Source organism: Peromyscus californicus, unplaced genomic scaffold (genome assembly GCF_007827085.1).
Source record: "Peromyscus californicus insignis strain IS unplaced genomic scaffold, ASM782708v3 Scaffold_15__1_contigs__length_86483966, whole genome shotgun sequence".
NCBI classification, from domain to species: Eukaryota; Metazoa; Chordata; class Mammalia; order Rodentia; family Cricetidae; genus Peromyscus; species Peromyscus californicus.
Window position 1 is genome coordinate 54,683,700 of NW_026294447.1, and position 22,233 is coordinate 54,705,932.

The 22,233-nt window shown below is 43.3% G+C and overlaps 1 protein-coding gene across 4 annotated transcripts in view; it reads right to left on the reverse strand.

The window, feature by feature from the left end:
• Positions 1-22,233, reverse strand: part of Atg2b (autophagy related 2B) — a 70,108-nt gene that overhangs the window by 41,048 nt on the left and 6,827 nt on the right. For 2 of the 4 annotated variants that reach the window (XM_052738892.1, XM_052738891.1), the window contains exons 2-12: positions 16,646-16,808; positions 13,547-13,699; positions 12,916-13,018; positions 10,617-10,779; positions 8,319-8,498; positions 6,313-6,409; positions 5,344-5,529; positions 4,228-4,382; positions 4,036-4,138; positions 2,276-2,537; positions 270-420 (exon numbers count right to left, since the gene is read on the reverse strand). In XM_052738892.1, the coding sequence (XP_052594852.1) occupies positions 270-420; positions 2,276-2,537; positions 4,036-4,138; positions 4,228-4,382; positions 5,344-5,529; positions 6,313-6,409; positions 8,319-8,498; positions 10,617-10,779; positions 12,916-13,018; positions 13,547-13,699; positions 16,646-16,808 (1,716 nt within the window). Of the gene's footprint in view, positions 1-269; positions 421-2,275; positions 2,538-4,035; positions 4,139-4,227; positions 4,383-5,343; positions 5,530-6,312; positions 6,410-8,318; positions 8,499-10,616; positions 10,780-12,915; positions 13,019-13,546; positions 13,700-16,645; positions 16,809-22,233 lie in introns of those variants that run through there. The other 2 variants (XM_052738894.1, XM_052738895.1) reach the window with 2 other exon arrangements.

The window sequence follows — 22,233 nt, forward strand, 5'->3', positions numbered from 1 at the left end:
GAAAAAACTTGGAAAACAAAATTAAATAGCAGGCTCACAGCCTGCCTGCCTCCTCGGATAACTCTCATTTCATTTAAAATATTTACTAGCTTCACAGAAGAACCTTGAATGACATACTTTAAGATTTGTTTCAACAATCACAAAGATAAAAGATAACACACACACTTTGTGATGCTGGCATGTTTTAAAGAAAATTATTGTTGTTCATTCAATTTTTAAAAAAGCAAATTAAATGTAAAAATCATCTCAAAGGGGAGTCCAGCATTTACCTCTGTGTAGTGGGGAGGGACAGAATGAAAATCCGTTGGAAACAGACACTCCAAAAACTCCATTTGCCCAATGGACATGTCAGTGCTAAAATGCCGGGAAGCCGACCTTTGTCTCTGCTCATAGGACACTTTGATGCCGGTACCTATAAATCTACCATTAAAAAAAAGGAGCATTTCAGAGTCTCCACATGCTTCTCAATTAAACAACATACATAAGCCTAGAGAATAACATGCAAATGTTAGTATAATAACCACATGCTTACTCTAACAAGTTCAAGCTGTGCGTGGTCATTAACATCCCTAAGGACATGAGCTTCACATTTCCTACTCCTTAACATCTTTACCATGGGAAACTTCCCAGGATGCCTGTATTGCCCAATAGTGTCCTTCCTTCTTCCACACTCCAAATTGCAGTGGATAAAATACCTCAGATCCAGCCAGGCATCGTGGCACACACATGCCTTTAATGCTAGCACTTGGGAGGGATCTCTGTAAGTTTACGGCCAGTCTAGCACATAGTAAGTTCCAGGCCAGCCAGGGTTACACAGCAAAACCTTGTCTTAAAACAAAAAAACTTAAAAAAAAAAATTCAGATCTGTAAAATATATGAAATGGGTTCTTAAAACTATCGAGCCGGGCGGTGGTGGCACACGCCTTTAATCCCAGCACTCGGGAGGCAGAGCCAGGCGGATCTCTGTGAGTTCGAGGCCAGCCTGGACTACCAAGTGAGTTCCAGAAAAGGCACAAAGCTACATAGAGAAACCCTGTCTCGAAGAAAAAAAAAAAACTATCTAAAAATGGGGGAGTGGTAGGAGGGAGGACAGGGGAATCTGTGGTCGATATGTAAAGTGAATAGAAAAATCTCTTAATTAAAAAAAAACTATCTAAAAATATCATTCTAGCAGGGCATGGTGGTGAACACCTGAAATCCTAGTACTCTGGAAAATGACGCAGGAAGATAATGGGTTGAGACTGGTGTTTTGAGAGTTGAACACAATCATGCAGTACTCTGACCTTCAGCTGGCGGGGTTCACAGGTTTTGTGTCAGAGTCCTACTGGCAGATATCTGGAACTTTGACACAACTGAGGGAAATGTTCGTACAGTGTAATCTGAAGTACTATTGCCCTAACCCCTAGAGTATCTTGGGATGGGGTCCAAAAACTACTTCACATGTTAATTTTGACACGCCAGAAAACTTAGCTTACAATAGCCTTAAGCTGGGGGTAAGGGTTTAGCTCAGTTGGTAGAGCACTAGCCTTGCTTGCATGAAGCCCTGGGTCCAACCCCCAGCACTGCCTAAAACCAAGCATGGTGGCTCACATCTATCATCTCAGGAGGCAGAGGCCAGAGGACAGGGAAGACAGGGTTATCTAAGGCTGCCTGAAAGTCTGAGGCCAGACTAGACTATATCATGAGATCCTGTCTCCATAAACAGGCATTCTCTAAAATACAAATTTTATTTGTCTATACATTATACAAAATATCACTCATCTTAGAGATCACATTGATATTAAAGTATGCAATAATTGCATGCTAACCCTATATTCTCCAATTCAGTCAGCTCATCTCTTAGGCCTCACTGCACGGAGGCTCACAGCTGTAAGAATCACAGAAAATGGAGCATTCAAACTCTCAGCCCAGGCTTGCTATGACTTCCCACCTCACGGTCTAGCATCGGTCCTGCCCTCAGCACCACCAGCATCTCTGCCACTGCCAGTGCCAAAAAGAACCATTTCCATCAGTTCAATAGTGATAGCCGGGATGATGGCAAAACGTGGTAAGACAAACTTGGTGAGAACAGGGAGGGAGCTACAAACTATCTAGATCTATATCTGCATCCTTCTCACACTACACAATGTGAAGGAGAGACCCTACGGATGGATCTCGGTAGGACTGCAGTAAATTTCACTCATTAGCCACCGAAAACCAAAACAGGGAGGTAGACAGATGCCACAGTGTGGATTAGGCTCTTTCTGATGTATCATTAGTAACGAGGAAAGTTCACCTGAGGTGATCGTGTGAACAAGCATCTGCAAAGACTGCTCGGAAAGACTTAAAGTCTTCTGTCGACAGTCTGGTTGGGTCCATCTTCTCTATACAAGAGAAGAACGCAACGGCCATGGGTGTCAATGGATTGAGATTCGGAGAGGTTTCCGCTGGAGACAAAGGATCGATGTGCAGCACGGAGACTGAGAAGATGCCTACAGCCAGTCTACAGATGAACTCAGGCCTGGATTCATCCACTGAAACAGACCTAGAGGGGAGAGCTGAAATACATGGAGTTCTCTGAGTCAGAATTCAAAACACCTTAAATAGACAGCTACCCTGTTCATCTGGTATGCAGGACTCGGAAGTACGAGTGACCATCTCAGTACGTAGAAATGTGTGGACACATCTTCTGCACCATAAAACTGTGTTAGAAAAAAAAAATCAAAGCCAGGCAGTGGTGGCGCACACCTTTAATCCTAGCACTCAGGAGGCAGAGCCAGGCAGATCTCTGGGAGTTCAAGACCAGCCTGGTCTACAAAGTGAGATCCAGGAAAGGCGCAAAGCTACAAAAGAGAAACCCTGTCTCAAAAAAACAAAACAAAACAAATCAAGATTAACCAAAAGCTGCACACTGAATTCTCCTTTAAGCTTGCCGATTTTCCAGTTAAATTTTGAAGAGTAAGGATCAAGAGTGCAGAACAGTGGTAAAGTAATTGCCTAGCATGGTCAAGGTACTAAGCTCAATCCCCAGTCCTGGGGAGGGAAATGCAGAATCGAAACTGAAACTTTTTTTTTTAAATAAACAATATAAAAACAATGAAAAAAAGACTCAAGAAGCTAGGGTATAATGATGGAGCACTGGCTGGGTACCGTCAAGGCCTCAGGTTCTATGCACAATGGTACACATGAATACACACGTAAACACACACAGATCCATACACATACACACAAGCACACATACACACATATAAACATGCCTACACATACACCAACAAAACACATACATATACACAAACACACACGCTTATGTGCACATACACTTACACACAAACACATATGTATGCACATACACACACCACACACACAAATACACCATACACAAACAGGCACACATACACACCACACACACAGAGAGAGACAAATCAGATAGTTGAATGAAAGTTTTAGATTGCAATGATATGAAATGAATGGTATTTTTCCACAATATCTATGTATTCAAATATATAAAAACTATAATGAGAGCCAGGCCTGGAGGTATACACCTAGCAACCTAGCACTCAGGAGGTGGAGGTAAAAAGATCAAGTGAAACCACAGCTATCAGCCTGAGCTACATGAGAACCTATCTCAAAAACAAAACTAAACAACAACAACAAAAAGAATATAATGAATAAGTATAACTATTCTAAAATATTTTCCAATGAACTGTTCAATTATTCTTTTCTTTCTAAACTTTGTGACTGTCCAAGACTAAAAGAGACATTATGAAAGACACACATACAAAATGTGATAGTACAGAGTGCAGGCTTGCCATGTACAAGGCCCTGGGTATAATCCCAGGAGCACAGAAAAAAAGTAGATGAATGATTGATAAATAGATGAGACATAGGTAGACAGACAGACAGACAGAGATATACATAGATGATACAGAGAGAGAGAGAGATAGAAAATGGATCAGATGTTTAGTCTGACAGGAGGGAGAAGGAAAAAGCAAAACACATTATCTTAGAAATACACACTTTTCCTTTTAATTTTCAAAGCCTCTGGTAGAAACTAACCAGCTTTTTGTAAAGGCGCCGGGTGGACCAAGTCAGATGGGAACGCTGGCCCTCTCACAGGCTGCTCTTTGTGGTCCGCAAACTCTCCCCAAGTTGGCTGCAGCTACAAAAGATTGGTTTGAAGTACATGAATAAAGTGTAGGATCTCAGAAGTGCCTTCTGAAAAACAGAAGAAATGGAGTAATACTTTACCACAGTAGCACTGAGCGGCGATCCTGCAGGGGTGTTTGTGTATGTACTAGTCAGAGATAACTCCAGGTCCATGTGTGGAGGGTCCCCAAGGGGTGGAAGAGACGACAGACTGTGAGACATGTCCATGTCGGCCATGGAGAAGAAAACTTCTTCTTCTGGAGAGAATTAGAGTTCATCACAATACATCCCACCCATATGCTTCTTCAAGAAGTTTAGACACACTAAGAGAACCTTCCTCCAACCACCTGAGATACAGCTGTGAGTAGTGTGTCTGAGCATGGCCATTAGCAGCAGAGTAAACACACAATGGCACAGTCAGCAAAGGTCAAGCCTCCCCGAGTCTTCTGTGGATTCACATGACATGTAGCAATACAGCAAACGGTTAGTTGTCATATGGCAAGTTAGAAGTAAAAATTCAGATTTTCAAATGGCATCAGCTCACACAGGGCCCTGCGCTTCATCTCCAGCACCAAATTACAAAAACAAAAATTCTGTAACTCTATTGCAGTCTTTGGCTTCTTATAGATACAGCTATTTCCCAGATGGGAAAAGGGACCAGAGACATTAGAATTCTAGTGACAATTCAGTGCCTTCTCTCTACTGATTGTCTAACCTCACATAAATCAAGCTTGTTATGTCTCAAAGTTCTTAAGTGGGCTTTAATTTTTATTTGGTTCACACTTCTCCAGATTTTTACTATTTACGCTAGTGCTTATACAGTTCAAAATCCCTGTAATGTACAGTGAGCTGGGTAACAATTGCCCCAACAAGAGGGACAGACTAGCAATGCTTCCTATTAGGACTGTCTGCTGCACACAACCACATGAACACACAATGAAATAATGACAGTTATTCCCAACCTATGTGTGTGTCAGTCTACATTTTCAAAAACTGACTTCCCTTAGGGAAAAATACCATTGCTTAGACCAACTATACACCTGAAAATGGTAGTGCTGGTGTACCACTGCATTGCTAGTGGGCCAACAGAAAAGAATAAATGCCCCTGCGTTTCTGTTCTCTATTGCTAAGTGCTTTTTTTTCATAGAAGGCAAAATCAAGTCTAATTCCACCTATGGGATAACATAGGCCTAGTGTTGACTGAGCTGAGCTGCTTACCACGGCTAGAAGGTGTGCGAGCCGTTTCCGTCTCATAGAAGCTTTTCTCTGAAGATACACCCATAGACAGGGAATCTTTCCTCAGATAATATCGGTTTAATTCCATCTGAATTCGATACTCGTCTTCCTGCTGCATGGGTCGATTCTTCCTGTCTTTATTAGCTAACCCTATTTTGCTAGAATTTTCTACAAATATATAAAAAGAAAGAACAATTCAATTTGTAGTTAGCTAAACATTTCTTTCTAAAACCCCACTTAAGCAATGGCAAGCTGACCACACTAGCAGAAAGCTGGTTACATCAATTTGAGGTCTAAGCAGCAGCTTGAAGTCAGTGGCCAACAATGTAAACTCTCACCTCTAGAAGATGTGAGTACCTAAAAACAATGTGTGCAACTCACTATGTACAAAAAATATAGGTTTTGCTAGTTGGGTTTTGTTTGTTTGTTTTGTTTTGTTTTTCTTTTTGGTTTTTCAAGACAGAGTTTCGCTGTGTAGCCCTGGCTGTCCTGGAACTCCCTTTGTAGACCAAGTTGGCCTCAAACTCACAGAGATCCGCCTGCCTCTGCCTCCCAAGTGCTGTGATTAAAGTCATGCACCACCACTGTCTGGCTATTGCTTTGGTTTTTTGAGACAATGTTTTTCCGTGTAGCCCTGGCTGTCCTAGAACTTTCTTTGTAGACCAGGCTGGCCTTGAACTCACAGAGATCCTCTTGCCTCTGAGATGTGAGCCACCACTGCCTGACTCAGAACAATTTTTAAAATGAATGTAACCAAATAACCTGAATGCAAGTTTATAGCATGATAATACAGTTTTTCAAAGACCTAATCCAATCAAGTAATTAGAACATCTACTTAAAATACACCTCTAATCACATACCCCCAAAATAACACATTCTCATCTATCTATGTTATATTTTCACCTAAGAGTTTCAAGAATTACAGGAAATAATCATAACAGTCATACTTGCCTGGTCCAGCAATAGCTGCTAACATATCCAAAAGCAGATGTACTTGCCTTGGTGACAGGAATAGATGAATGGAATCTATCTGTCCATCAACATCCAACTTAAAAACATAAGAACAGTTGAGAATAAGTACTTTACAAGTTCATCACCAGGAATTAGAGAACTGTCAGGGCACTGAGGTAAGTATCACTCTTGGTGTTGGGCAGCTTCACCTAATGCACACAGTCTCAACAAAAGGGCATAAAGACCAGCAACTGTGGCTGCAGGAGGGAAAGTCCGGAGAAATTCCATGTCAGCAAGTCCAATGCCATGCCGTCTGTCTCTAAGTCTTCTGGAGACTATAGAACACAGCAACAAGATGGTATTCATCACCCTTCAGAACAACCAAGTCCTCAGAATCAATGTCAGTGTCCCTAAGACCAGGCCGGCCACACTGGACTCCACAGCATGCCCCTCAGTGGCCTACTGCATGGACACTACCTTCTCCCGCACAGGAGGCTAGAAGCCACGACCGAAAGCCAGGCAGAAAACAGTGCTAATGGGTGCTTCCTTTCTTGTTCTCTATGCACGTTTTCCCCTTGTGTCTCACTTGGTGTGGTGAGCACCGAGCCATCACACAGCTCCTACTCTCGTTACTGCTACTGTTTACAGACAAGGAAACAGATCCACAAAGCAAAGATCACATAGTTCCACAGCCAGGTCTGAACCTAGGCAGACACAAATGCAAAGCCTTACTCCTTCTACGACATGGCTCTCCTGGTGTGCCTACAGACTGAGTGTTTTATGGGGCTCCTACAGACTGCTAACACCCAGGCCACATCCAGAGTGGGTAAATGTGTTTCTGTTACTGGACACATTTGTTTCTTGGACTGAAACAACATATAGTCTCTGGTTTTCATTAGGATGGAAGATCAGTAGTTTAGTTTCTAATTGTCATAGGAATATTTCATTATGGGTACATTCTGAATTTGAAATACAAAGAACAAAGTACTCACTGCTTTCTTTTGAAAATATAAAACACTGAAAATAACAACTAAGCATTTTTCAACACAGTGTAATGTAATACAAATTTCTCTAAATTCAACCAAAGCAGTCCCCTGCTTTCATCTCAATAATTCCCCAAAAAATACACTAAAACTGAATGTGTGGTATACAACAGACTCCAGGGGCACTATCTCAGAAACTAGAGCAGGAAATCGTGCGACATTTGAACTCACAGCTGGAAGGCTCGGGTTTAAGGAATGCTGGAAGAGACTAAAGCCTACCCTGGTGTGCTGCCCCATACTACCCTGCTACCTCTATTCTGAGTTACCATTTCTAAGCTCTATGCTGCCCAGTGTTGATTTCCAGAACTTACTTTTCCCATATAATATTCATTTACATTAAACAAAATATACAAATGCTCAAATTAGTATGCAAAAACATTAATGTATAGGCAAGAGTAATAGTATCTCCAAATACCCAATACTGTCTGGAACTGGAATATAACACCACCACACAAAACTACCACTTATTCTTCTGTCCCTTAATAGGCAGAACTCTAAAAGCAGCATAGAGAATAGTTACACAAATCTAGTCAGTGCGCAAAACTTTATATCTGCATTGAAATCAAAGCTTACGAATGTAGAAGACTACATCCAGCCAAAATAGACCACAAAAGCTTTTTTCATGGCACTTGCTTCTTTAAGAAATGGCATATGCGCTCCCCAAAGACACATATGTGCTGATTTCCCAAGGTTGTTGCCACAGCAGGGCAGTCCCTGCAGCATCTAGAACTAGCTACACTATCTGCTCCATTAATGATCTCCTCAGAAGGCAGCAAGGGAAGCCCTGGTAGAGGACTTCTTAACCTGAGAGCAGTTCACAAAACAGGAAGGAAAATCTGGGCTGGAACATTGAGAGTGCAAAGAATAGACACTTAGTCACAAGACAGCTCACAGCAATCAAGCACTAAGCCACTATGAAGATTAAATGCCTGTCTTTAGCAGAGAAAACAAAACAATACTGACCTTGGCTCCCGGAAGCACTTCATTCTGTTTCAGAGTGAGACTCAACTCCAGCCTGCCCACTAGCCCTCCAATCTGCACTGGATCCGAGGGTGCTATCTCTGGTAAAGTTCTAGTTAGCTGTGGGTGTGGCTCATAAACAATTTTGGGGTTCCAGCTAGGTGACAGCTTTGGCTCAGTTTCCTACAATAATGTAATAAAAATAAAGTAACTATTTAAAATATTTCAGCATGAAGGAGTCAGAGTGTATATAAATGTCGTCTTAGATTTGACATGCAAAACAGCATCATTACACTAGACATACCATTATCTTGTGGCTAAAATGAAGCAGTACTATATTAGTATAGCACCTTGGAAATAAAAACAAGCCATCAAAAAGACTTTATGAAAAGAGCACAGAGCCAGCAAGATGACCCAGTGGGTAAAGGCACTTGCCCCAGCAAGATGACCCAGTGGGTAAAGGCACTTGCCCCAAACCTGGAGACCTGAGTCCGATCCCACAATGCACATAAAGATGGAAGAACTGACTCCACAGAGTTGTCCTCTGATCTCCACACACATGCCCCCAAATGCAGTACACGCAAGTGTGTGTGTGTGTGTGTGTGTGTCTGTGCTGGTGCACACTGCACATACACATTATCTGTTCAAATAATACACAATGTGTAAACCAAACCAATATGGAAGTGATGCCTATAATTCCAGCATTCGGGAGGTTGAGACAAGAGATCACCAGTTTGAAGTCACCCTGAGCCACAGTGACAAAGTGAGAGACTCTGTCTCAAAAAATATATAATAATAATAATAATAATAAAAGAAAAAAAAGACCCGATTTGTGATATAAAAGGCAAATTATAGATTTACAACTTATAAAAGGATTCCATGCTTGACAAAGAATTAAGAATTCCTTTTTGTTTGGTTTGGTTTTTTTAATACTTTATTATTATTATTTTTTTTTTTTTTGGTTTTTTCGAGACAGGGTTTCTCTGTGTAGCTTTGCGCCTTTTCCTGGAACTCACTTGGTAGCCCAGGCTGGCCTCGAACTCACAGAGATCCGCCTGGCTCTGCCTCCCGAGTGCTGGGATTAAAGGCGTGCGCCACCACCGCCCGGCTATTATTTTTTTAATGTATGAGTATTTTACGGGCATCCATGTCTGTGCATGACATGTGTCCCTGGAGGCCAGGAGAGGGCATCGGATCCGTTAGAGCTGGAATTACAGATTGTTGTGTCTGGAATTGAACCTGCATCCTCTGGAAGAACAGTCAGTGCTCTTAACCATTGAGCCATGTATCCAAACCCAAGAATAAGAACTCTTGATAACAGAAAACACCTAAGGTATGCTTCCCATGACATGCTCACTAACAGAGCCATTAGTCACGGAAGGTGACACGCTCCTTCATGTGAAGGGACGAGCTCCTGCACGAGCCCCTTCTCTACTGGCTGTGACAAAGCACCTGGCAAGCAGCAGCACCTTAAGGAAGGGAGGGTTTCTTCCGGCTCAGGTGCAGGCACACATCCCACCAGGGTGGGAAGGCAAGGCGGCAGGGGCCAGCTGCTCACACCGCACCCACAGTCAGAGGGCAGGCTCCAGCTCAGTCTCTCTTCCTTATGTGGTCTGAGACCCAGCCCACTGAATGACATCACCCACACTGAGTGAAGGCCTGTCCACCTAATCTAGAGAATCCTCACAAGCATGCCCAGAGGCTTGACCACTGGGATTAGCTCCCCCAGATGTTAACACCTCATTCTAACTACAGATATGTAGAAAACATTTCTCCATTAACTAATGAGCAGCAGGCCAGCAGGCCAGGCAAAGCTTTAGGGGTTTGGGGCTAGTCTCAGCTACATTAGCTGAATATTTACATTAACCAGATTTGCTAAACCAGATGGGGAGACTCAATGAATACTGTATTCAAGAAAACTTAACAATTCCTGGGTTCTTTCTTCCTAGATAGAGACTCACTAGTAGCTCAGGCTGCCCTCCTGCTCAGCTTCTCAAGTGCTGTACTTCCATACCTGGTTGAAAGTCTTTGTTTAAAACTTGTAAAAATCGTGACCATGTTTTGGGTTGTTTTGTTGGACTGGTTTTTTGTTTGGTTTTTTGAGACAAGAGTCTCTGTGTATACATATACCTGGCCGGCCTGAACTCACTATCTGAGGATGCCCTTGAATCTCTGATTCTCCCACTCTTACCTCCCAAGGGTGGTGATAAGACTTAGCACTTCATGTACGCTAGGCTAGCCCTCTACCAACTGAACAACACCTCCACCACTGTCCGGGGGATTGTGTTTCAATTTTCTTACCACTGGTGCAGTTGAACACACTGGGGAAGATTTTGCTGAAGCAGAAAACTCATCCCAGAAGAGAGACACTCCAGAGAGCTGCAGCAATTTGTGAGCAAAAGCTGTGGGCTGATGCACATTGACTCCTGAGGACTCGTCAGCAGTTTCATCACAGTACACGGTTCTGAAAGGTACAAAAGGACGTTTGGACACAAGTCCAGGGAAACATACTTGCAACAGTTTTTTTAAAGGAAGCAGTGCTGGCACCCCTAAGACTATGTCCTGCAGTCCAGCATAGAGAAGGTAGAGGCAGGAGGACCAAGAGTTCAAGGGCAGTCTGAGCTACATGAGAGTCTGTCTCAGAAGACTTTTGTTTGTTTTGTTTTGAGACAGGGTTTCTCTGTGTAGCCCTGGATATCATGGAACTTCTCCAATTCAGGCTGGCCTTGAATTCACAGATAATCTGCCTGCCTCCACTGTGCTGGGATTAAAGGTATGCATCACCACTGCCTAGCAAAAGAATTACATTTAATTGGGAATAAAAAGATTGATTAGGCCAGTGGTGGTGACACACACCTTTAATCCAAGAACTCAGGAGGCAGGCAGATCTCTGTGAGTTCGAGGCCAGCATAGTCTACAGAATGAGTTCCAGGACAGGATCCAAAGCTACAGAGAAACCCTGTTTTGAAAAAGAAAAGAAAAAAAGAAAAAGGGGGATTAGAAAGAGTGGGAACAGACAGCAGAGATAATAATTGTGTAAATGTGTGCCTATGTGTGGGTATACATGCGCATGTGCACTTGCACATGTTAAAATACATTATGTGTGTGCATGAAAATATAATAAAACTCACTATTATAATTAACATAAGAACATTTGATGTCTATAACATATGTCAGTATCACTGCACTAAATATTTAAATAAGTAAAGTAAAATTTTCAAAAGGAAAGAGACCTAAAATCTAAGAAAGAGAACTTCACAGGGCTCTTCAATTTCATATGGTTAATAACTTCATATGGTTAACCCAAGGGGACAATCCTTATCTCCCTCACAAACTTCCCAACCCTCTCTTGCCTCCTCCTCCTCCCAAGTGCTAGGATTACCAGCAAAGAACCACAGTAAGACCCCATTTGTCAAGTCAGAACTATGAATAACTTTGTCATGAATTCCTGTGTTAGTAACCTCCAGTTTAATGAGATATTTAACATGGTTCTAATTGGATGTCACTGTTTTATTATACCACCCAATATAATGCACCCTAACTCCAATGGTCTGTAACGACAACTATTTTACTCATGGGTTTATCTTTGTTACAGACTGAAACCACAAAAATATCTGTACAAACCTTGGGAAAGGCCTCAAATAGATGCACACATAAAGGGTCTTTGGTAGTCAATGTACATTGGTTTTTTTGTTTGTTTGTTTGGTTGGTTGGTTGGTTTGGTTTTTCGAGACAGGGTTTCTCTGTGTAGCTTTGGAGCCAGGCTGGCCCTGAACTCACAGAGATCCGCCTGGCTCTGCCTCCCGAGTGCTGAGATTAAAGGCATGTGCCACCACCGCCCAGTTGTACATTGTTTTTTAATTTTCATTTATGTGTATGGGTATTGTATCTGTGAGTGTATGCCACATGTATGCAGGTGCCCAGCAGGGATAGAAGAGGGCACTGGATCCCATGGAACTGGAGCTGTAGGCCACTGTGAACTGCTCAACATGAGTGCTGGGAACTGAACTCAGGTCCTCTGGAAGAGCAGGAAATGCTTTTAGCCACCAAACCACGTACATTTCCGTTGGGAGGCCATATAACATGGCCGTGGCTAAGCAATAACTACCTCAAATCAATACTGTGTTACAGCTCCAGTGAATATACATAAAAAATAAAAGCAACATGTTTGACTTAAATAAATCATCATTAGATATTTAACCTTAAAAACATCCTCACAAAATCCTCAAAAGAAACACCATCATCATCCTTTTTCACTGAAGAAATACCCCAACCCAGCACCATGAATTGAGTCTTTCACATTACCAAATGCACCCAAACACTGCACTGCGCACATGGGAGCAGTGGGCACTCTGTGAAAGAGCCTTAACACAGTGGCACTCAAATTAACTAAGAAAACTGCTTAGGCAAGCTCAACACAGCACTGGATATAATTACACGCCAACTGGTGCTTACAGTTTCAGTAATGGGATGAGAGGATAACTCAGAGAGCAGTACTTTACTCTGAAAGTATGCAATATATTAATTTAGTATGCCCCTTGTCGAAGTGTAATATCAGAATCAGAGTGAGGTCATGAGTTTCCAGACAAAAAAATCTTACCTCTCTACTCGGATTTCAAGTGCAGCTCCAGTTTTGGAATTTTCTGGCACATGTTCAATTCTTAACACAGTATCTATAAAAGTGACTTTCACTCTTCTTAGTACTAGAACAAACAAGCAGTCATCAAGGGAAAGTCCCAGTACACCAAGTAAGAACTTGTCTCCACCCCACTTCCTCCTCCCCTTTCAGGCTCCTGGGGACCAAGCCGGGGCCTCCTTCACGCTGGGCAAGTGCTTCGTCACTGCTGCTTGCCCATCCACTCTCAGTAAAGAAATCATTCCTAGTCTGATAAGAAAATTACAAAGGCAGATTTCTTTCCTTTTAAATCCCCAGAGTCTGAATTTTGTAAAACACGCTGTGCCCCATAAGCATGTCCCCAAGTTACATCACAACAGACACTTGGGACACCATAGCTTTCTAGCCTGATCCTCCTACGAGCATAAAAAACTAAACAAGGAAAACCCAGGAACAAAAGTATGCAATCAAACTGGATGGAATGTTTAAAACAGCCTGGGTTCTGAAGTACTGAAGTGAAAACAGTAATCCTTTTAAAAATCACCACAACAGAATGGTCTCAGGCCCCAGAACAGCACATAGAGCCTGGGCTGGGAAGATGCTTCAGGATGCAAACCTGTTTCAATGGTTTCCGCAAACTTTTCCAGACCTTCGAAAGGCTGGGATGCTTCTCCTTGCTCATCTGTCAGCTTCTGGCTAAGACACTCCTTTGCCAGCTGCATACTGCTGGTCATGAAGCTGGACCAATACATAGGCTCAGACCCGGTTGCTGCAGAGAGTACAAATAATCTGTTATATTAAAGGCACTTCTTAAAATATTATGTTTATGGTAATTTTCAACGTTATGATGTTACCTGTGAGAAATTACACTGGACACTTAAGAACTACCTTACAGTAACAGAACAACAATAAAAATACAGGATATAAAAGCTCTGCAACATATTGTTATTTCAAGTTTTATTTTTATCCAATTTTAATTCAGATATTCATTCAACAAAAACCTAGCAGGCATACGGCACCCTGCTGGACAGCACAGAGCAGGCACCAACCATCATCCTCTGTAAAGGCTCAGGCAGTGGGTATTAGGCTTTGTGAGCTATGTGCTCTGTCACACTTGTGCAGCTCTCTGAAGGCCAAAGCAAGTACAGAGAGTAAATCAACAGCGTGCGTATGTTTCAATAAAAGGTGACTTGATGAAAACAGGTGGCACACTAACTGGGACTGGGAGCTGAAGTCTGCTAACCAACTACAGAGATAGAAAAATAAATTATGAGTTACACACTTAAGACAGTTTACCACACATTAGGAGAGATGAAAGATGACTGTCAAGGATGAATACAGAGGTATCACCAGGAAATCCAGCAGCAGCAGATGACACCAGCTGCAGAGTCAGTCCAAATGCAGGTGGACTAAAAGGGTGTCCCCAGAGGACTGGACACAGGAACCGAAAGAACTCTTCCCAGACTTCTCCTGCTGAGGAAATCCTACCTCCTTACACAGTCAGAGCAAACTGACACATTACTACAATTACTGCCTTCCAAATGGAACTAAAGGCCCTTTTAATAGGCTGTTTTAAAGGGGAAAATATTTCAAAGCTCAACTTCCAAAGGGAGTATTACCCACCACGGTTAAAAGATATAATCAGAGCCGGGCGGTGGTGGCACACACCTTTAATCCCAGCACCTGGGAGGCAGAGGCAGGTGGATCTCTGTAAGTTCGAGGCCAGCCTGGGCTACAGAGTGAGTTCCAGGAAAGGCACAAAGTTACACAGAGAAACCCTGTCTTGAAACCGCCCCCCCACCCAAAAAAAAAAGATGGAATCAGAGCCAGGACTGGAGGCTCAGGCCTTTAATCCCAATACTAGGGAGGCAGAGGCAGGAGGATTTGTGTGAGTTCTAGGACAGCCAAACCTACATAATGAGATCCTGCCTCAATAAACACTAATAATTCCATAGGCCTTGGCCTCTCCTGCCCTTAAAAAAAAAAAAATCCTAATAATAACAACAATAATGATGATGATAAAATCATTTTTGTTGTCATTTGTGTTTTAAGATAGAATCTTATGTACTTTTAAGCTAGCCTCAAATTTGCATCACAGCTGGAATCACAGGTATGTATGTGTTGCCATACCTGGCTAGATTTTACAATGTTCTTATAAATTAAATTATCAGCGAGCTGGGATGATAGGTTCAGTCAGTAAAGTTCTTGCTTTGCAAGCTTGAGGACCTAAGTCTGTGCATTAAAAAAAAAAAAAAATGTAATATGGTGATCCTCATGCCAAGGAATAGAAACATGCAGACCCCTGGGACTCTCTGGCCCACCAGCCTAGCCTACGTAAGTCCAGACTAACAGACCCTGTCTCCAAAACATTAGGTACACAGAATCTAAAAACACCACCAGAGGATGTTCTCTGGCTTTAAAATTCATGCACACACACACATACCAGATTGCTTCCAGGTATGGTGAAATACCGCTACAATTCCAACACTCAGGAGGCTGAGGCAGGAAGATCATGGGCTCAGGGCCAGCCTGGGCTGCATAGTGAGACTGCCTCAAAATAAAATAAATACTAATAAATAAATGAAATATTTAGAGCATTTCTATTTTCAAAATAGATCGCTATAGCTCTATGAAGTATCATGTAAACTTTCGTTTTCCAGGAAAATACTTGGGTTATATATACACACATATCTACACAGCATTTACCTAGACTGATCATTTCTATCCATTTTGCTGGGTTACATTCTATAGTTGAGAAGCACATCCCCTTATCCAAGCCCACCTTACAGAACTATTATCAACATGGATGTGGTGAAGTATTTTTGTTGGTTAGTGGTAGTTTTTTTGTTTTTGTTTTTGTTTTTTTGGGGGAGGGGGTTGGTTTTTTGAGACAGGTTTCACTGTATAGCCCTGGCTGTCCTAGAACTCACTCTGTCAACCAGGCTGGCCTGGAACTCACAGAGATCCGCCTGCCTCTGCCTCTGCCTCCCAAGGGCTAGGATTAAAGGTGTGCACCACCATCACCCTGTAGATGTGGTAAGTTTTAAATTTAGTGATCTGGTCACTTACTGTCATTATTCTTCAACACTATAGTTGTTTCAGACTTCACTGATGAAACTCCCTTCAATCCAGTCCTTGAGGCTGGAGAGGTCAGCAGTTAAGAGCCTGGACTACTCTTACAGAGGACCTGAGTTCAGTTCCCAGCACCCACATCAGGTAGCTCACAACTGCTTATAACTCTAGTTCCAGGGGGATCTGATGCTTCTAACCTCCACAGGCACATACACTCATGTGCACACATACCCAACCCCCTCCCTCACATATACATAATTTAAAGTTACAAAAACTTTAATTTAAAAAAACCTAAACCTATACCCTTCCAACATTTCTCCATGAATCTTTGAATAGTCTTCCTCATTTGAAAACACAGTATTTTTAATCTTTAAAATAGAAGTCACCTCAGATAACTGGAAATAATAGCATATTATCTATACATTAGTGTTCTGGAGTTTGAATAAGGAGGGAACCGCTCTAAAGGTATACTCACATACATCTTACAAAGTGCTAAACCTTCTGATTTTATCAAATGAACAATTTCACAAATCCAGTTCAAAGTCATAAATCCAATGCTCCATTTTTTACAGTTGGGTTGGCTTTTCAGCCTTCCTGGGGTCCAGGCTGAAACAAACAGAACAGGCCTGTGTAACACACCTACCTACACGAGGTCTAGGACGGAAGACCATCTCTAGTCCTCTCACTTCCAGTGCACAATTATCCTGCAGCAAGGAGCCCCATGGAACCGACAGGGAAATTGACTGAATGAATCCTTCGGTGACTTCTAAAGGTGCGTCTGCTGACTCCAGGATTTCATTGAGACACTAGAGAGAAAAACCAAGTCCATTCTGAAATTGCACAAATAAAAACACAGAATGTCAACTGTTTCAATGTTGTGAATATGCTCACAAATGTGCGGAGCACTGGAGACTTAAGAAAGCCACAGCAATGCCGGGCGGTGGTGGCGCACGCCTTTAATCCCAGCACTCGGGAGGCAGAGCCAGGCGGATCTCTGTGAGTTCGAGGCCAGCCTGGGCTACCAAGTGAGTCCCAGGAAAGGCGCAAAGCTACACAGAGAAACCCTGTCTCGAAAAACCAAAAAACCAAAAAGAAAAAAAAAAGAAAAAAAAGAAAGCCACAGCAGGCTGGAGAAAGGAGCAGCTAAGGGCACTGGCTGCTGTTCCAGAGCACCAGGGTTGGTTTCCAGGACCCACAGGGCAGCTCACAACCATCTGAAACTCCAGTTCCAGAGGATCCAACATCTTTCAGGCCTCCACAGACACACCTTCTTCTGACAGCACATGTAAAGGATATGGAAGGAGGAAGCTTTTCCTCCTTGCCTGCTAGTCCTCACTCTCACTGTGAGCATCAACAGAGCCTAGTTTTCAGGATCCCAGTGTATACTGAAGACTAGCTGAGACATCCAGCCTTGTGAACTGAATAACACTGGATTTTCTAACTTTCTATTGGTAGACAGCCATTGTCAGACTAGCTAGACCACAGCCTGTAAGCAACTCTAATAAATTCCCTTTATATATATATATATATATATATATACACACACACACACACACACACACACATATAGATTTGTTTTATCAGTTCTGTTCTTAGAGATTCCTGACTAATAGAAAAGCTTCCCTCAGGAGGTTTTTCTGAACCCTAAAGACTTTCCAAGAATGCATAAGCAAGGATTCTTTTTTTAAAAGTTTTTCAAGACAGGGTTCCTCCATTAACAGCCCTGGATGTCCTGGAACTCTCTCTTTATAGACCAGGCTAGCCTCAAACTCAAGAGATCTGCCTACCTCTGCCTCCCAAGTGTCAGGATTAAAGGTAACAAGGATTTTTTTATTAAAATTTTAAACCAATAAATTGACACTTATTTATTATGACTATTTAGTGGAGAGTATTTGCACATGTGTGTATGAAGTGCCTGTGCTATGTTCTCCCTGGGGAACACACAGAAGCATGTGCCCATTGTGTCTGAGTGCACCTGTAAGGCCAGAGGTCAATGGCAGGCATCCTCTGTCTTCCTCAGTCACTCCCCACCTCTAGAGACAAGGTCTCTCACTGGATCTAGAACTCAGTGCTTGTGCTAGACTAGCTGGGCAGGCAACTCTAGGAATCCACTTGTCTCCAGCTCCACACGGTATCATGGTACCCAGCTTCCTACAAGTTGCTAAATATCCAAACTCCAGTCCTCACGCTTTCATGTCGAGCACTTTACCAAGTGAGCTTCCTTCCCAGCTCCCCCCACCCCCCGTTCGTTCTCAACTAGTGAATCCTCATCCCATCCTAGCTCCCAGGACTCCCCTACTTTTTCCAATCCTAACTTCCCATGGCTTCTGGGACATGTCACCATCTTTCCAATCCATCACCACTTAAAATGCTGCTCACGTAAATGTCATCCTCTGCCTTGGTTTCTCTACCCCCCCTCCACACTGCACACACTCTGCACAGTTGTCTGTCCTTCCTTTAGGCACCACTCACACTGACAGCTCCCAATAGTTACCAATGCCAACCCTCTAATCCCACGACCTCCTGAACTCTCTGACCGCCATGCAGCCGCTCAAATCTCAATACAGGAAACACTCTCCTTCCTCCTCCTCCCCTTCTCCTCTATCAGGTTGCTGTGAAAGGAACTGCAAGGCCAGTAAGTAAAGCCTGACAATTTGAGTCTGATCCCAAGGACAAGGAGAGAACTCACTACCCTAAACTGTCCTCTGACCTCCACATGTATGCCACAGCACACTCATGTACCCTTCCAGTAGGAGACAGCCGACGTGTCTGTCCTCTGACTGCCACATGTATAACATGACATGCACAAGCCAACTGCACACACATACATATAAAAGTAAGTACTTTTTCAGTCTCTGCTGCATGATTCAAAGGACTCTTAGAGAGCAGTATCTGCACCCTGCTGGTAGTGGAAGCAAAGAGTTTCCTGAAATGGTTGAAGAAGTGGCCATCAGCTGGTGAGAGGTCAGGTAAGGCAAACTCCGGAGTCCAATGTGTTCAACCTTTGAAAACGCTGGTTGTATAATGTGCAGTTGGACGTCATCATGGAGAACTGGGTCCTTTCTGCTGACCAATGCCAGCTGTAGGCACTTCAGGTTTGGGTCTGTCTCATAGGTTTGCTGAGCACACTCCTCAGATGTCAGGGCTTCACCAGGACTCAGAACCCAGACACCAAGCAGTAACCACCACATTTTTGGTGCAAGTTTGGCTTTAGGAAGTGCTATGGAGCATCTTCTCCATCCAGCCACTTAAGTGTCATCACTGGCTGTCACATACATAGCATAAAACATACATAGCATAAAACAATAAAATAAGCAGCATGAGTCATTAACAAGAAATTAAAGCAAAAAATATACACTGAGCCAGGTGTGGCAGCTCATGTCTTTTATGCCTGCACTCAGGAGGCAGAAGCAGGTGGATATCTGTGAATTCAAAGCCAGCCTGGTCTACTTAGTTCCAGGCCTGTCAAGGCTACAAAGACCATGTCTCAAAAAAAACACACAAAAAAAGGAGCATTGAAATGAGTAGAACATAACCCCATTTAAGAAGAATGCATTACTCTGCCAGGCAGTGGTGGCACACGCCTTTAATCCCAGCACTCGGGAGGCAGAGGCAGGCCGATCTCTGTGAGTTCGAGGCCAGCCTGGTTTACAGAGCGAGATCCAGGACAGGCACCAAAACTACACAGAGAAACCCTGTCTCGGGGGCAGGAGGGGGGTGTATTACTCCATTATCAAACAGCAAATTGCAAAAATCCAAAACTACAATTACTTTTTCAGCAAGCTAATAACCTTTTCTATCTCACCACCAATCCATTGCCTCTAGTAACTAATTGTCCAGTAAGAGTCTTCCTGCTATTATGTTTTACATTTGCCATATTAAAAATGCCTTCAAGCCGGGCGGTGGTGGCGCACGCCTTTAATCCCAGCACTCGGGAGGCAGAGCCAGGCGGATCTCTGTGAGTTCGAGGCCAGCCTGAGCTACCAAGTGAGTTCCAGGAAAGGCGCAAAGCTACACAGAGAAACCCTGTCTCGAAAAACCAAAAAACCAAAAAGAAAAAAAAAAGAAAAAAAAGAAAGCCACAGCAGGCTGGAGAAAGGAGCAGCTAAGGGCACTGGCTGCTGTTCCAGAGCACCAGGGTTGGTTTCCAGGACCCACAGGGCAGCTCACAACCATCTGAAACTCCAGTTCCAGAGGATCCAACATCTTTCAGGCCTCCACAGACACACCTTCTTCTGACAGCACATGTAAAGGATATGGAAGGAGGAAGCTTTTCCTCCTTGCCTGCTAGTCCTCACTCTCACTGTGAGCATCAACAGAGCCTAGTTTTCAGGATCCCAGTGTATACTGAAGACTAGCTGAGACATCCAGCCTTGTGAACTGAATAACACTGGATTTTCTAACTTTCTATTGGTAGACAGCCATTGTCAGACTAGCTAGACCACAGCCTGTAAGCAACTCTAATAAATTCCCTTTATATATATATATATATATATATATATATACACACACACACACACACACACACACATATAGATTTGTTTTATCAGTTCTGTTCTTAGAGATTCCTGACTAATAGAAAAGCTTCCCTCAGGAGGTTTTTCTGAACCCTAAAGACTTTCCAAGAATGCATAAGCAAGGATTCTTTTTTTAAAAGTTTTTCAAGACAGGGTTCCTCCATTAACAGCCCTGGATGTCCTGGAACTCTCTCTTTATAGACCAGGCTAGCCTCAAACTCAAGAGATCTGCCTACCTCTGCCTCCCAAGTGTCAGGATTAAAGGTAACAAGGATTTTTTTATTAAAATTTTAAACCAATAAATTGACACTTATTTATTATGACTATTTAGTGGAGAGTATTTGCACATGTGTGTATGAAGTGCCTGTGCTATGTTCTCCCTGGGGAACACACAGAAGCATGTGCCCATTGTGTCTGAGTGCACCTGTAAGGCCAGAGGTCAATGGCAGGCATCCTCTGTCTTCCTCAGTCACTCCCCACCTCTAGAGACAAGGTCTCTCACTGGATCTAGAACTCAGTGCTTGTGCTAGACTAGCTGGGCAGGCAACTCTAGGAATCCACTTGTCTCCAGCTCCACACGGTATCATGGTACCCAGCTTCCTACAAGTTGCTAAATATCCAAACTCCAGTCCTCACGCTTTCATGTCGAGCACTTTACCAAGTGAGCTTCCTTCCCAGCTCCCCCCACCCCCCGTTCGTTCTCAACTAGTGAATCCTCATCCCATCCTAGCTCCCAGGACTCCCCTACTTTTTCCAATCCTAACTTCCCATGGCTTCTGGGACATGTCACCATCTTTCCAATCCATCACCACTTAAAATGCTGCTCACGTAAATGTCATCCTCTGCCTTGGTTTCTCTACCCCCCCTCCACACTGCACACACTCTGCACAGTTGTCTGTCCTTCCTTTAGGCACCACTCACACTGACAGCTCCCAATAGTTACCAATGCCAACCCTCTAATCCCACGACCTCCTGAACTCTCTGACCGCCATGCAGCCGCTCAAATCTCAATACAGGAAACACTCTCCTTCCTCCTCCTCCCCTTCTCCTCTATCAGGTTGCTGTGAAAGGAACTGCAAGGCCAGTAAGTAAAGCCTGACAATTTGAGTCTGATCCCAAGGACAAGGAGAGAACTCACTACCCTAAACTGTCCTCTGACCTCCACATGTATGCCACAGCACACTCATGTACCCTTCCAGTAGGAGACAGCCGACGTGTCTGTCCTCTGACTGCCACATGTATAACATGACATGCACAAGCCAACTGCACACACATACATATAAAAGTAAGTACTTTTTCAGTCTCTGCTGCATGATTCAAAGGACTCTTAGAGAGCAGTATCTGCACCCTGCTGGTAGTGGAAGCAAAGAGTTTCCTGAAATGGTTGAAGAAGTGGCCATCAGCTGGTGAGAGGTCAGGTAAGGCAAACTCCGGAGTCCAATGTGTTCAACCTTTGAAAACGCTGGTTGTATAATGTGCAGTTGGACGTCATCATGGAGAACTGGGTCCTTTCTGCTGACCAATGCCAGCTGTAGGCACTTCAGGTTTGGGTCTGTCTCATAGGTTTGCTGAGCACACTCCTCAGATGTCAGGGCTTCACCAGGACTCAGAACCCAGACACCAAGCAGTAACCACCACATTTTTGGTGCAAGTTTGGCTTTAGGAAGTGCTATGGAGCATCTTCTCCATCCAGCCACTTAAGTGTCATCACTGG